This window comes from Mirounga leonina, unplaced genomic scaffold, assembly GCF_011800145.1.
Source record: "Mirounga leonina isolate KUSES-001 unplaced genomic scaffold, KU_Mleo_1.0 Mir_201, whole genome shotgun sequence".
NCBI classification, from domain to species: Eukaryota; Metazoa; Chordata; class Mammalia; order Carnivora; family Phocidae; genus Mirounga; species Mirounga leonina.
In genome coordinates this window covers 22,369,837-22,385,503 of record NW_023270504.1, presented here as the reverse complement: position 1 = coordinate 22,385,503, position 15,667 = coordinate 22,369,837, and the positions used below count along the sequence as shown (strand labels likewise).

At 36.7% G+C, this 15,667-nt stretch overlaps 1 protein-coding gene across 2 annotated transcripts; it reads right to left on the bottom strand.

Annotated features, from left to right (window-relative positions):
* Positions 1-2,397: 2,397 nt before the first annotated feature.
* CLEC7A (C-type lectin domain containing 7A) lies at positions 2,398-15,453 on the bottom strand. 2 transcript variants are annotated; one of them, XM_035028241.1, is made up of 6 exons: positions 15,212-15,448; positions 13,388-13,486; positions 12,081-12,227; positions 10,593-10,744; positions 8,753-8,871; positions 2,398-3,283 (listed from the first exon to the last, which is right to left on the bottom strand). In XM_035028241.1, the coding sequence occupies exons 1-6, from the start codon at positions 15,312-15,314 to the stop codon at positions 3,148-3,150; spliced, it is 756 nt and encodes a 251-aa protein (XP_034884132.1). In that variant the 5' UTR covers positions 15,315-15,448; the 3' UTR covers positions 2,398-3,147. The 2 variants fall into 2 exon arrangements, with proteins under 2 accessions (XP_034884132.1, XP_034884133.1); XM_035028242.1 differs by lacking the exon at positions 13,388-13,486 and having other exon boundaries at positions 15,212-15,453.
* Positions 15,454-15,667: the final 214 nt, after the last annotated feature.

Here is a 15,667-nt window from a genome sequence, read left to right as displayed (position 1 = left end):
CTTAAATACTTATTTTTTCAACAACGACAAAAATATTTTTTGAACATCTGCTTTGTTTCAGGTGCTATTCTCAGATTCTAGGATGCATTCAGTGTAAAACAAAACTTTCTGTCCTTTAGAGCCTATATTTTATGGAGGAAGGCAGGTAACATAAAAGAAAGTAAGTAAATAATAGAGTATATTAGACTATAATAAGACTTATGAAAATATATGGAAGGTAAGGGAGATTAAGAATATACAAAAAGGAGGGGCACCTGGGTGGCTCAGTCAGCTGGGTGACTGACTCTTGATTTAGGCTCGGGTCATGATCTCAGGGTTGTAAGACTGAGCCCTGCGTTGGGCTCCACACTCAGTGGCAAGTCTGCTTGAGATTTTCTTTCTCCCTCTGCCCCCACCCTCTCTCTCTCTAAAATAAATAAATAAATAAATCTTAAAAATAAAAAAAAAGAATATACAAAAAGGAGGGTTGGTAATTTTAAATATGGCAGTCAGAGTCAGCCTCCTTAAGAAAATGATGTATGTGCAGAGATTTTATAAGAAGTGCAAGAGTAGGTCCTGAAATATCTAGGGTAAGAATCATTCAGGTAAAGAGAACAGAAAGCTCAAATGCCCTGAGGTGGAAGCATGCCAGTTATTACGAAACAAGAGAGAAACCAGTGTCCTAAATGGAATGAGTGAAGAGGAGAAAAGTAGATTAGGTCAAAGGAGTAAAGTGGCCCACTGACAATTGAAAAGGTCTTTTCTTTTTCATTTTTATTTATTTATATTTAGTTTTACTCTGAGGTACATGGGAAGTCTAGGAGATTTTGAGTAGAGGGCTGACATGATTTGTTTTAAATTTAAAAGAATCACTCTGCTATGTTTGAAAAAGTAGCTTAGAAGGACAAAGGCGGACACTGGGAGATTACTTCGAAAATTACCACAATAACTCAGGCCAGAGAAGTTGGTGGCCCTCGAGTAGGTAAGTGTTTCCTCTAGCATGATCATTACTCATCTTGAATTTACCCTTTAGATAGAAGTTCAGGGGCGCCTGGGTAGCTCAGTTGGTTGAGCGGCTGCCTTCGGCTCAGGTCATTGTCCCAGGGTTCTGGGATCGAGCCCCCTGTCGGGCTCCCTGCTTGGCTGGAAGCCTGCTTCTCCCTCTCCCACTCCCCCTGCTTGTGTTCCCTCTCTTGCTCTCTCTCTCTCTCTCTGTCAATCAAATAAATAAATAAAATCTTAAAAAAAAAAAAAGTTCAGCTAGTAGCTATTTTCCCTTTTCTGTCTCTTGGAAAAATGGATGTTTCCTGTTCATTCCCACGTACATGCCCATGTAAACTGTGGTATAAACATGTATTAACCAGTCAGGTATAGTATGCTTGGACAACCTAGAGCATCTTACTTTGTACCATCATTTTGTTATAGTCACACTTTTATCTTTAAATCATAAATATTTAAATAATAAATAGTGTCTGCTCTAAGTACATTCTGCATCCAGAATTATTTTTTATTATTATGACTTCTCAAATCATCCACTCCATTCTCAGGACCCAGGAGGAATTGATCAAACCAAAAACAAAATTAAAAGACATGGTACTCTTCAAAATCTCACCTGTGCCTTAATTTAACTCTCGAATTATCTTTGCCCTTTCCACATGTCTTTTCATATAGTGACAATTCAAGTTTGTATATTAAAAGCCATTAAGAGACTTCACCAAAAATTTCTATATCTTCTTCTTTTCAATCTTTAAATACTTAAGATCCCAAATTTATTGTTCAACATAAAACTACTACTATACTACCTCTTCCTAAGAGCCAAGTTCACCATCATTTTCTTATGGGAAGAGGGCATATTGTGATAATATTTACTACACACAGCATTTGGAGGCCAAAGGTTCTTTGATTATCATTTTTTTTATTACAGTGAAATTCACATAACATAAAATTAATCATTTTAAAGTGAAAAATCCAGTGAACTTGATGCAGTTTTCTGTTCACATGGTAATAACAATGAAAATAAAAACACCACCAAGGGGAAAATTTAAGAGAAAATAAGAAAGAGACAGATCATCATATAAGGAAACATGTTCCAATAATACCTTTTAATTATAATTATTGAAGAATTGCTAAAAACTGCAAAACGGTAATCATAAAAAATAGTAAGACATGTTTTGCCTTTCAGAATGTTAATACCTCAGTGATAAGATTTTTTTTTTCAGATTTTATTTATTTATTTAGAGAGAGCATACACAAGCAGGGGGAGGGGCAGAGGGAGAAGGAGAGAGAGAATCCCAAGCAGACTCCACGCTCAGCGTGGAGCCTGACACGGGGCTCAATTTCAGGATCCTGAGATCACCACCCCAGCCAAAATCAAGAGTTGGATGTTCAACCAACTGAGCCACCCAGGCCCCTGGATTGTTTTTTTTTTTTTTTTTTCTTTTTCTACATTCATTACCAGATCTTTTTTGATTGATAATATTTACAATGGAGAACACTTTCTTATAAGAGCAGTTACCATACTATTTCACAATATACAAGATCCTATTAGTCAGAGATATGGCAGACATATTCTCTGGGCTATTTAACTGAGGGAAAAAAAAGAGATGGAGTTGCTGCTTTTTCATGATGTTTTTTGATCATAACCATATTGATGAACAAAATAATAAAATAGCTCTGATTGTAGTGAAGATTTTTTTTTCCTCATTTTGCTATTCAGAAATACATTTTGCCTTCCACCTGTGTCTGATACACTATTAGACATGGAGGAGCATATCATGGAAACACATCATGTGTACTCCAGGGGCATTTTTTAAGGACAAAAAGCAACTTTAATAGACCCAGAAATAAAGATCTTCTTGAAACACCAAAGATTTATGGCTAATTCCATGTTAATATTAGGTCAGTCAGTGGTAGAATGAAAATTTAAGTTTAGCTGACTTGATTCCATTTCTAGGGGTCTATTAACTAGAACCTAATACTGGCCTGCCATTTCAGTTGGTAAGTTCAGAATCATAGCTTCTCCATTCTCATCTAAGATTAAAGTTGGCTGAGCTCTCTTGATCTTTTCAGCAGTTATTTTGACCTCAAATATCTCTCTTTTCTGGTTTGTTTTCTGCCCTTCTTAATATTTTACATACTTCTGTCTGCTCTTCCACCCTGACACCCCCATCATTTTATTGACAACTTCTTCTCACAAATACTGTATGAGGGCACACTACAAAGTTGGTCATAAATTATTGACAGGTGAATCCACACACAACTCTGAGATGAGTTTTCTTGGGTTTCTGTGCTTCTGATTTGAAACCTGTTAAAATATAATGAGGCAATTAAAACAAATGTAAGAAATACTGTCTACTATCTACACAATGCTGAAATAAATTAGCAAGGATATGGGTAAGGATATTGGTGAAAAGAGTTCCTAAATGGTTACATTATTGGGAAAGGAAACTTGAATTTAGATTGCATTAGTTCTCAAATGGTAACGGAAGAGCATTCATTATTAAGGCATAAAAACGACTCAAAATTTTTTAAGAAAAATATTATTAGTTACATAAAACTAAATAAAGCTCCTGACAGATAAGAAAAATCATATAGTATTCTATAGACAGTTCTTTATTTATCTTTCAACCTCTTACCTAGAAGTATATTTATCAAATAAAGCAACAGACTAGTGAAACCAAGCAGAAGAGTTATTGAGAAGTATCTAGAACTAAGTGAAGAATCATAGGTGCACCTGGGTGGCTCAGTCAGTTAAGCATCTGCCTTTATCACAGGTCATGATCCCAGGGTCCTGGGATTGAGTCCCACATCAGGCTCCCTGTTCAGTGGGGAGTCTGCTTCTCCCTCTACCCCTCCCCCCTGCTTATGATCGCTCTCTCTTATGCACTCTCTCTCTCTCAAATAATAAATAAAATCTTAAAAAAATAAATGAAGAATCATAGATATCAAGGCCATTTAAAGGCAGGGAAAACAGCATTATATATTTTAATGCATTCTGAAGACAAAATTATATTATAATACAGTGATAGACAATTATGATAATTATCATGGGTAAGTGGGAGTACAGCTCTGTTCTATTTGCTCTTCAGTCTCCTGAAGGAGCAGTGTTAATTAGTCGAGCTTAAAAGGCAACACTGAGCTTCACTGTAAAAGCTGTGGACTGGTACTCTTCATCTTGTGTATCTAGCTCTTCTTGGACCTGGGGCTGGAGGATTGAGACAATTCTTTTGTAGAAATGACTAGGCTAAAAGCATGAAACAACTTTGATTCAGGCATCAGGGAGAATTCTGACTGGTGTTCTCCAAAAGTTTTCCTTGACATCCAAGAGGTTTTTTTGGGCATGGACAGAGCTACATTAAGTTACTGCCACCCAGGAAACCAAGGCATAGTAACATATCAAAGTGATAATTTGGGCCCACTCTTGTGATTTTTAGAAAGAGTCCACTAGTCATATGTTTAAAAAGCAAAAGAAAACTCAAGACAAGTGCTATAAAAAAAGTAGGACATATATTTTGTCAAGATTGTTAACAAATTCACTGTGCTTAGGCTGGTGGAAGTGAAATAGTTAAGTGGTGTTAAAATCAAAATGTGATTATACTCAGCAGTTTGTATTATTTACACCCAAATGATGCCTACCAGAAGCAAATTAAAAGCCACCCTGTAAATTTCAAATTAATTATACAACATTTAAGATACAACGTTGAGCACACTATCAAAAATAATCAGGCATGGGGTGCCTGGGTGGTTCAGTAGTCAAGCGTCTGCCTTTGGCTCAGGTCATGATCCCAGGGTCCTGGGATCGAGCCCCACATTGGGCTCCTTGCTCAGTGGGGAGTCTGCTTCTCCCTCTCCCATTCCCCTGCTTATGTTCCTTCTCTTGCTGTGTCTGTCTGTCAAATAAATAAATAAAATCTTTAAAAAAAATCAGGCATAAAAATCAAATAATCCAATTAAAAAATGGGAAGAAGACATGAACAGATATTTCTCCAAAGAAGACATTCAGATGGCCAACAGACACATGAAAAGATGCTCAATAACACTCATCATCAGGGAAATGCAAATCAAAGCCACAGTGAGATATCACCTCACACCTGTCAGAATGGCCAAAATCAAAAACTCAGGAAACAAGTGTTGAAGATGTGGAGAAAAAGGAACCTTCTTACACTGTTGGTAGGAATGCAACTGGTGCAGCCACTGTGGAAAATGGTATGGAGTTCCTCAAAAAATTAAAACTAGAATTACCCTAGGATCCAGGAATCACAGTACTGGGTATTTACCTAAAGAATATGAAAGCACTAATTCAAAGGGATACATGCACCTCTATGTTTATAGCAGTTTTACTTACAGTAGCCAAATTATGGAAGCAGCCTAAGTGGCCAAGGATAGATAAATGGATAAAGAAGAGGGGCTATACACACACACACACACACACACACACACACTGGAATATTATTCAGCCATAAAAAAGAATGAAATCTTGCCATTTGCAATAACATGGATAGAGATAGAGAGTATAATGCTAAGTGAAATAAGCCAGTCACAGAAAGACAAATACCATATGATTTCACTCATATGTGAAATTTAAGGGGAAAAAACAAATGAACAAAGGAAAAAAGAGACAAACCAAAAAACAGACTCTTAATTATAGAACACGAACAGGTTACTAGAGAGAAAGTGGGTTGTGAAATGGGTGAAATAGGTGATGGGGATTAAAGAGTATACTTTATCATGAGAAGCATTGAGTATTGCATAGAATTGATGAATCACAATATTGAACACCTAAAACTAATATAACACTATATGTTAATTATACTGGAAGTAAAATTTTAAAAATTAATAACAAAATAATCAGACATATAAGAAAAATCAACATGAATGAAAAATAGGAGAAAAACATAATAGAAACAGACATACATGAGTATAAGACGTTGGAATTATCAAATACAAATGTTAAAGCAACTATATTCTAGGAGTTAAAAGATAAATTTGAGAATGTTGGAAGAAAACTAGGAATTATAAATAGTGACAGAGTAGATTTGACAAAGAACCAAGCTGAAGTTACAGAACTGAAAAATTCACTAAACAAAATTAAAAACTTAATGGAGGCTTTTAACACCAGATTAACCACAGATGAGAAAAAAAAATTGAGAAATGAAAGATATATGAGAAGTAAATATATAAAGAAAAAAGGATGAAGGATTAAGCAAACAAGACGTACAGAATGTTGTAAATGGGTCTATAATGTATATAACTGGAATCCCACTAGAAGGGAAGAAAGATAGGGTGGAAGCAACATTTGAAGCAAGTTGGCTGAGAATTTTCCAAAGCTGAAAAAAGGCACCAGGTTTAAAACATATATTACCTTCAAACAGCTGACCTTTCCAAAACAATAATAAAAAATAGGAAAACATTATAATAGTATCTTTGAGCGGCTGAGAGAAACAAACTACACATTTCCAATTTTATAATCAAAGAAAATTTTTTTTAGAAAAGTTGAAATAAAAACAGTTTTAGACACAAAGAACTAAACCCTAAAATTTCTACTCTAAAGGGAATAGTAGAGAGTATTCTTCAGGTTTAAGGAAAATGGTTGAAATGGAAGGTAGGAGACAGAAATAAATAAGAAGCAATGCAAACCATAAATACATGGAAAAATCTAGATGAACTGTGTATAAATCTATACATCTACTGTTTTCTAGGGCTATATTCTTTACTGAATCTGAGATGCCATCAATTGTTGAGAGACCATTTATTTAACTAATACTGTGAAATAAATTCATCCAAGATGGGAATTTGGTAGAAAACCCTGCAGAACAAAGGATTATTCTGGTGTAGGAGTAAATGAAAACTAAAACTATAACCAGGAAAGAGTAATAGTGAGCAGTGCCTGTCTCAATCTTGCCACCAAGTGGAAGATGGGAGAAAAAAAATTACATCCCCTGAGAAGCTGAACCACAAGCTCATACTCACACAGATCTTCTAATCGAATCCATAATACCAGTGTGTTTAAATAACAAAACAAAACAAAACAAAAAAAAACAAGCAGAGTGTTTAAGTAATCTCAGGTTTGTGGTGCCTCTCTTTGACTGGCAGAAGCAAACACTAAGCCTTCTTAACAGGGCTCAACTTGAGTTCAGACCTACAATGATTATAAAAGGCCTGCAATTGTAAGACAGGTGCCAACTGTAGAGATTTAAAACGTGGGAAAAGATGTGAGAGCATTGAAGTACACAAAAATAATAGCATGTAAATTGGGGAGGGAATACACAGAGTAAAGAAATATTCGAATATATTTTTATATTGCCCAGGAAGAACATTATAAAACAATTAATATTAGACTTTGATGAGTGAAGAATGTGTGTTGTAATCTTCAGAGCAACTATGAAAAAACTAGTAAGAGTAAATTCTAAATTAATATAAGAAAAAATGGAGTCATAAAATTATTTAAGCGGTTCAAAAAGAGGAAAGACAGAAAAGAAAAAGTACTTTGAATGGGCTGTACACCTGCACAGTATAAAAATTCTAAATCTATATGTGCCTAATAATACGGCATCGGCACCTCAAAATAGTTACAGAATTTTAAGTAGAATCACAGCAGGAGATTTTTTTTTTTTTTAAAGATTTTATTTATTTATTCATGAGAGACAGAGAGAGAGAGAAAGAGAGAGAGAGAGAGAAGCAGGCTCCCAAGGAGCAGGGAGCCCGATGCGGGACTCGATCCCAGGACCCCGGGACCATGACCTGAGCCGAAGGCAGACGCTCAACCATCTGAGCCACCCAGGCGCCCACAGCAGGAGATTTTAATATACTTTGGAAACTTTGCCTTTTCCTGCCTCACTTTGTGAGCTGAGACATCTCAGTGTAGCTCATCTTCTTTCTACCTGAGCCCTGGATTTTACACCATTAGCTCCCCTCGTTCCCAGCCCTTCATACTTGAAGGGAATTTATAGCCCCAGGTTTTCCTGGGTCACCAGCTCGCAGATGGCAGACTGTGGGCCTTCTTAGCTTCCATACTTATGGGAGCCAATTCCTCATAATAAATCTCCATGTATCAATTATTCCTCATTGTGTGTGGATCAGAGTTCTTCAGAACCAATAGGAGATCTATATAGATCTTCTTCTCTGAAGAACCCTAGCTGATCCACACACAGTAAGGGAGAATTTATAATGAAAATGGAAATATGTTTAAAAGAACTTTATAAAGTGTGAAATGTGGTTACTTTCAAAATTAATAATAGCATGTGTCACATATTTAGGTGCAGGACACTATGCTAAGTGATTTGACTTTTATCTCCTTTATCTTAAAATCCTATCAGACAGGTATTATTTTCATTCTCATTATTCTCATTTACAGATGAGGAAAGAGGGAGGGGTTCAGGTAGGTCAAGCAGCTTAACCAATTTCACACAGTGAGTGGGCCAATCATTGTCTCAACCTGAGAAGTGACTCCAAAGCCCATGTTCTTCACCACAGTTTTATACTAACAGTGATGGCTCCTAACTGGACTACTTCTAACAGGTGCCAGACGCCCTCCTTGTAAGAAAGCTGAGGAACATTTGTGTTGACAGCACTAGATGACCACTCAACTTGTTTTGACTGTAAAATTCTCCTCTACCCTCTTTTCTTTTTTTCCCGATTCACTCTTTTTCTCTCTTCATCACCATTTCCCTTTCTCTCATTCTCATAAATGGCTCACAAATCAGATCCTTAACTGCTTGACATGCTCTTGTCTTTCTGAGAAAGGGTGTGAAGTTTTGTCTTTCCAGATACTTACAAGTTAGAAGAGAACATTGAGCCGTCCTCCCAGAGCCATGATCCTTCAGTCTGATGGCGAGAAAGTCCTATCCAGAATGAATTATCAGGTTGAGAAGACATTTGCCTTACTATAAATTCCTGTAGGAAAGCATAAATGTCAAAGAGTCACTGAGAGAGTGAGACAGACAGAGATGATAGAGATAAAAAGATGGAGAGAGACTCTTACAGACACTGAGAAAGAGACAACAGATTGAGTCGCCTTGGTGAAGAATGCATGCATACACTGGCACCAACCTAGAGAGAAGTGTCAATTATTAAATGCCATTGAGTGCCTCAAAAAGTATATTTCATTTCTTCAGAGTCATTATTGTTTAATTTTCCAATAAAGAATAGACCCATAATGTCAAAATTATAATGCCTCCATGCAACCTGCCTGCCAAGTTCCAAGAATGACAGAGCTCCGAGGCAATTTTCATGGACAACAGGCCACTATCTTCTCAAATCAAATATATGAATTTATCACATTTTTGTCAAGAAATCCTTTGCAGAGTTAGATAAAAATATAAAACTAACATAGTTCCACTGCATGTTCTATGAATAAGTAATTTGAGGTTTAATGATGACATTCGACAAACGACAGGAACATCGAAAAGCCAGACTTCCAGTGTCATTCCCTTTCTTTGCCACAATCTACTTCCATTCATTTTCATGCGAACTACAACTGTTGGGTAATGCAGGACAGAAACACAAAAGTTGAAAGGAAGTGAAAGTAAATGTAGGAGTTACAGATTGTTTTTAATCCCTTCTTATAGCCCAACTGAGTTCTACCCTTCACTCACAGTGCATTATAACTTCCACTTTTTCTGTAAAACTTTATATATCCAGGGATCTCTGTCTGAATTCCTATGTCACTGAGTGCCAATACCAGATATTTAACTTTTAGCAGCTGTTGAGTTCTTTCTTTCTTCTTACAAACTATGTAAGCATTGAAATAGCAAGGTTACTTTTTAAACCTCTTTGCCTTTCCTGGTATCTTGCAAGGAGTAAATGACTTATAAATGTATATTATCATTGCTGCTATTTTCCTTGATAATGATGACAAGGGGGAGAATTTTCTATTTTACTCCACCAAATTTAAGAATTGAAATCCAAACACACAAAAATGAGTAGTGACCTGATTCTTATTGTCATGCAAACTTGGAGTATGTTTGAATAGATTTGTTTTAAGGTAAAACACACTGGGGCCCCTGGGTGGTGCAGTTAGTTAAGCATCCGACTCTTGGTTTTGGCTCAGGTCTAGATCTCAGGGTCATGAGATCGAGACCTGCATCAGGCTCTACACTCAGTGCAGGGTCTCCTTGAGATTCTCTCTCTTCCTCTGACCCCTCCCCGCCTCAAGCACACACACTCTCTCTCTAAAATAAAATAAATAAAATCTTTTTAAAAATAAAGTGAAAATATTTATTTTTGAATTAATTAAAAAAACATATATTTTACCCACTTAATACATGCTGTTATTATAATTATGGAGGATATTAAATGTGACTTTCTCTTAGGGAAAATATATTTTTTTAAGATTTTATTTATTTATCTGCGAGAGACAGAGAGAGAGTGCTAGAGAGAGAGTGTGAGCGGTGGGGAGGGGCAGAGGGAGAGGGATAACTCCTCGCTGAGTAGGGAGCCGGATGTGGGGCTCCATCCCAGGACCCTGGGATCATGACCTGAACCAAAGGCAGACACTTAGCTGACTGAGCTACCCAGGTGCCCTCTTTTAGGGAAAATTATCATTACCTGGAATCTACCTCTATTTTTCTGCTCAATATAGACCACAGATAATTATAACTAAAGTCTACACTTACCAGTTCTTCTGCACTGTCCAGCTTCAGGAGGTTAGAGTGCAGTTGAGAGCACTGTCTTTTACTTCTATTCCAGGAAGCTAATGATGTGCTAAATAGATAACAGTTGTTTTTATATATGATCCAATTAGGAGGACAAGAGCTGGAAAAAGCTCCTGGAAATAAAAAGTAAACACAATGAGGTTCATAACATGCCAGTTGCTCTTTCAGTGCAAGCATCATTCATCCCAAGGATACTTAATAATCAATGAATTACCAGTAATATATTCCATTTTCAGTTCAAATTATAGGGATATGATTTTTACTGAAGAGACCACATTGAAACCCCCTCATTCATTTAAAACTTAAAAATGAATTAACTATAAACAGTGTTTTAGACAGTCAACCCTCCTTTCCTTCTTGACCTGTCTTCCATTCTTTCACCTTCAGTCCATTACTCCTTTTCTTCATGATAATTTTTAAAATAAATCAACTCAAAATCAATCTTCAAGATATACAGTAATTTCATGTTAACTTATTTTAGAGTTGTGAGATCCATTTAAGAATGCAACTTTCCAGGGCGCCTGGGTGGCTCAGTTGGTTGGACGACTGCCTTCGGCTCAGGTCATGATCCCGGAGTCCCGGGATCGAGTCAAACATCGGGCTCCCTGCTCGGCGGGGAGCCTGCTTCTCCCTCTGACCCTCCCCCATCTCGTGCTCTCTCTCTCTGTCTCATTCTCTCTCTCAAATAAATAAATAAAATCTTTAAAAAAAAAAAGAATGCAACGTTCCAAATGAGAAACGTATAAGAGCAATTATTCACATTATAGAGTATCTCTACTTTCTATTTTTAGCTACTTGATACAAATAGTGAGAAGGTATGGGTCCAGAGATGGAAAATTGAAGTCAAAATATCATCATAGTCAATTATAATACAATTAGAAATAAAGGTCAAGTGTGTCTAAAATTGTAATGAAATTGTATGACTAAAGAAAAACAAATATAACCAGAGTTTTCAGGAACGTATCTATTCTATTAGGTCTATGTATCTTGTATATGTTTAATTCACATACAGTTCTTATTCTAAGAACATTTTCCCTTCTTTCCTTTTCTCTCCCTTTCTTCCTTTCTGACATCCATTTTCCTATTCTATCTCTGTTACTTTAAAATGTCAATTCTTAAGTGGGGGGAGAACACATTTCTTTCCTTTGCATCAAGTTATACAATCTCCTATAGGTCTAAATATGTAGAGAGTGATAAATTCATCACTAATTTGAGAAAAAAAAAATCCAACTTAGAAATCATTGGCCAAATGCATGGGATATTTATATCACTTTATTACATGTATGACAGGGACATACTATACTGAGATAATACTGATGTGTGCTTTCCTTGAATGCACAATCCTTGCATGTAAAAATACTGTCTTTACCAACCCTACTCCAGGCCTTAGCCATAGTAATTAACTTTCCTGTATCAAGGATTCCATTCATCTTTTAACCCTGCCCTTGCCTGTGGTTGTGAGAGTCTTGGTAGGAGCCACATGGTCTTCTAAAGATGATTGTGTGGTTTGACTGTGGTTCTCTTTATTTCTTGATGGGAAGTTGTCATTCTTCAATGGGTTGCTCCCAGAATTGGATCTCCAAATAGCTTCATATGCTAACAAAAATTACAGTGACAGAAAAAAAAGTCATTCTACTATATTTGAAATTATAATTCCAAAATCCATATTTTTGTTGGAATACAAAGAGATATATTCTTGATTAATGATAAATAGATAACACATTGCTGATTGAGAGGTAAAAGTAGATGATAGAGAGATAGAGAGATAGATAGATAGATAGATAGAGAGATAGATAGATAGATGATATATGGTAGAATAGAGGATAGATAAATAGATGGAAAGAAAACATTACTTCCATGAAGGTGTAGTAAAAAGGAGAAAAACAAAGCAGATAGAGGAGTGTGAAAGGGAAAACAAAAGGCACATGAAATACCATCAATTGGAGCATGATAGATTTGAAATAGTAATAAATCTTCTATCTTTCTTCTGTTATTTAAAAATGAGAGCTCCTTGGGTCGCCTGGGTGGCTCAGTTGTTAAGCATCTGCCTTCGGCTCAGGTCTTGATCCCGGGGTCCTGGGATCGAGCCCTGCATCGGGCTCCCTGCTCTGCGGGAAGCCTGCTTCTCCCTCTCCCACTTCCCCTGCTAGTGTTCCCTCTCTCGCTGTGTCTCTCTCTATCAAATAAATAAATAAAATATTTTTAAAAATAATAAAATAAAATAAAACCAGCTATTCAAGGAAGATACTAGAGCAATATAGTTAAGAGTATGCATTTTTTAGGGGTGCCTGAGTGGCTCAGTCAGTTAAGCCTCCGACTCTTGATTTCAGCTCAGGTCATGATCTCGGGGTCATCAGATGGAGCCCCGTGTCAGGCTCAGTGCTGAGTGTGGAGCCTGCTTGAGAATCTCTTTCCCTATGTCCCTCCCCCACTCGTACTGGCTCTCTCTCCCTCTCTAAAACAAAAAAAGGAAGAAAAAAAAGAGTATGCGTTTTTTCAGTCAGATTGCCTAAATTTCTAATCATGGTCTTACCACTAACTAGTTTATGGCCCTAGAAAATGAAATGCATCTCTCTCCACCTCTCACTTCTCTTATAAGTAAAATGAATTAGTAGCACTGATTCAATGTGGTTAATATACAGATTCAATTAGATTATGCATGTCAAGCTCTTAAAAGAGTGCCTGGCACATAATAAATGCTTATCAAATGTCTGTTGTTGTTGTTGCTGTTGTTGATCTCCCCCACCAATACTCACCCATGGTACCCAGGATCACAGCGATCACCAATATTAGCAAGCATAGGATTCCCAAAGTCACAGCAATGGGACGCCAATGAGGAGATGTAGCACAAGTTACTAGGAAGCCAGAGGGAACAGAAATTAAAATGAAGAAATATGACAAATCACAGAGCATTTCAGTTCTACAGTTCATCAAAATCTGGAAAATTCTAAAGTGAACTATTAATCTCCGATATGCAGATAATCTAGTCATCTAGAATTATCTGAATTTTCCCTCACATTTAGCATACCTCCTTAGGTCCTGGAACTATAATTTCAGCACAGTGCCCTGATACCTATACACTCCTAATTTGAGGTTCACACTGATGGTCCTGACATTACCAGAGTTTCTGAAATCCCACTCATTTTTATAGAAGACATATTACGGTAGGGGAAATAGCCCTGGTTGCTGAGGATAACCTTCTCTTTTCACTTATTTGTTGCATAGCCTTGGGTGAATTACTCCCTCTGCTTATTCATTTCTCTTTGTGAAAAATTGGGTTAATAATAGCTCAGAGGATTATTGTGGAAACTAAATGAGCTAACACATAAAAGCATCTAGTCTAGAGGCTACTAGCACGTTATACATAACTCACTGTTTGTCAACAAATACGTAGAAACATACACCTGCCTCCCTACCTCTTGTATCATCCAGTTTTTCCATCCTCCTCAACAGGTTGAGCAAGAAAAGGATTGCATAAGTGGTAAAGGGAAAATAATTGTGCAATGTGGGTTACCATAAAGCAGAAGAGAGCAAATTCTCATGTCAAAACTTATGAATAATCTTTCTCTTGATAACAGGAAGCTGATGTTGTGTTAATACCACTGCACCAAGGATATAGTTCTGTCTTTGAGAATAAACATTACAAGCATTTCAGAGAATTGTCAAATAGGAGAACCACAGAGGAAACAAATGACTCATTCTATTAAGGAAGAGAGCGTGTAATGCCTTCCTCCATATTTTACTCCTTTTCTATTATGTTTAAGACTCATGTTCTGCAAATGGAATCTTTTCATTTAGCACATATATTTCCCTTCACTAGTATACAAAAGACTCCCATTTGGTTAAAAAAAAAAATCCAAATCAATGTCTTACCCCAAAAAAACACATCAGATTCATGATTCCAAACCCTATGACTTCTGAAGTCCCTTTGGCCTTTACCACAAAATCACAAATTTGTTTTTTCCCTCACCTATCTTCTCTCTCTTATCTCCAATATCCTGATGTTGTTCATATACAGTTCTTTAAGTTTCCATGACTTCCATTCTACGATTTACTCCTTTCTACCAAACAAGCAAGTCACTTCTATTGAAATTCTTACATCTTTGCATTTCATCACACTTATTTACAGTTCCTTACTGCTGAAGTGTCTATTTCTACAGAACAGAGAAATTGTGTTTTCTTTTTTTCTTTTTAAAGATTTTATTTATTCATGAGAGACAGAAAGAGAGAGAGGCAGAGGCAGAGGGAGAAGCAGGCTCCCTGCTGAGCAAGGAGCCCAATGTGGGACTCAATCCCAGGACCCTGGGATCATGACCTGAGCCAAAGGCAGAAACTTGACCAACTGAGTCACCCAGGCACCTGAGAAATTGTATTTTCTGCCATCTTAATAATTAATTTAAATACCAATAATTAGTTACCAAATGCTTGCAACGAACAAAGATATTTCAAAATATCTTCAGTGACTTCTGAAAATCTTTTAAAAGGTTTTCAGCATACAAATCATAAGTCTCTCAAATTTTTTCCACATAAGTGTTTTAGTTGATGAGAACAAGAACATTGAAAGCAGAAAGAAAAGATACCTTTCTCTAAGACCACAGGTCTCCCAGTGATGCCTTGAGAGCGGAAGTCTAATTGAGTATAACCATCTTCATCCAAATTTTCTACCCCAGAACGGGATTCCATTGTTCTACTGAGTTCCTAAATTGCCACAGCATTTGAGAGCTCTTCCTTTTCTTAAGACAACTGCTTGTGGACAAAAAAGGATGTATGAGCCAAATCATGTGGGGTAGGCATTTACTGAGTTTTAGCAAGTTGAGCTTAAGTAAGTAGTCCAACCAGATATAGCCAAAGGCAGGAAATGAAAACTATGCTGTGGTAAGTTCCCATTTGTACCTTTAGATCCTATTTCTAAGACTGACGAGCCTTAAGAAAATTTTAAGGCAACACAATAGATAGATCTTTGTTTCAGACCAAATATAAGAAAAATGAAACATGAATTCACACACGCATTCATTTATTCATGTACTTGCTCATTC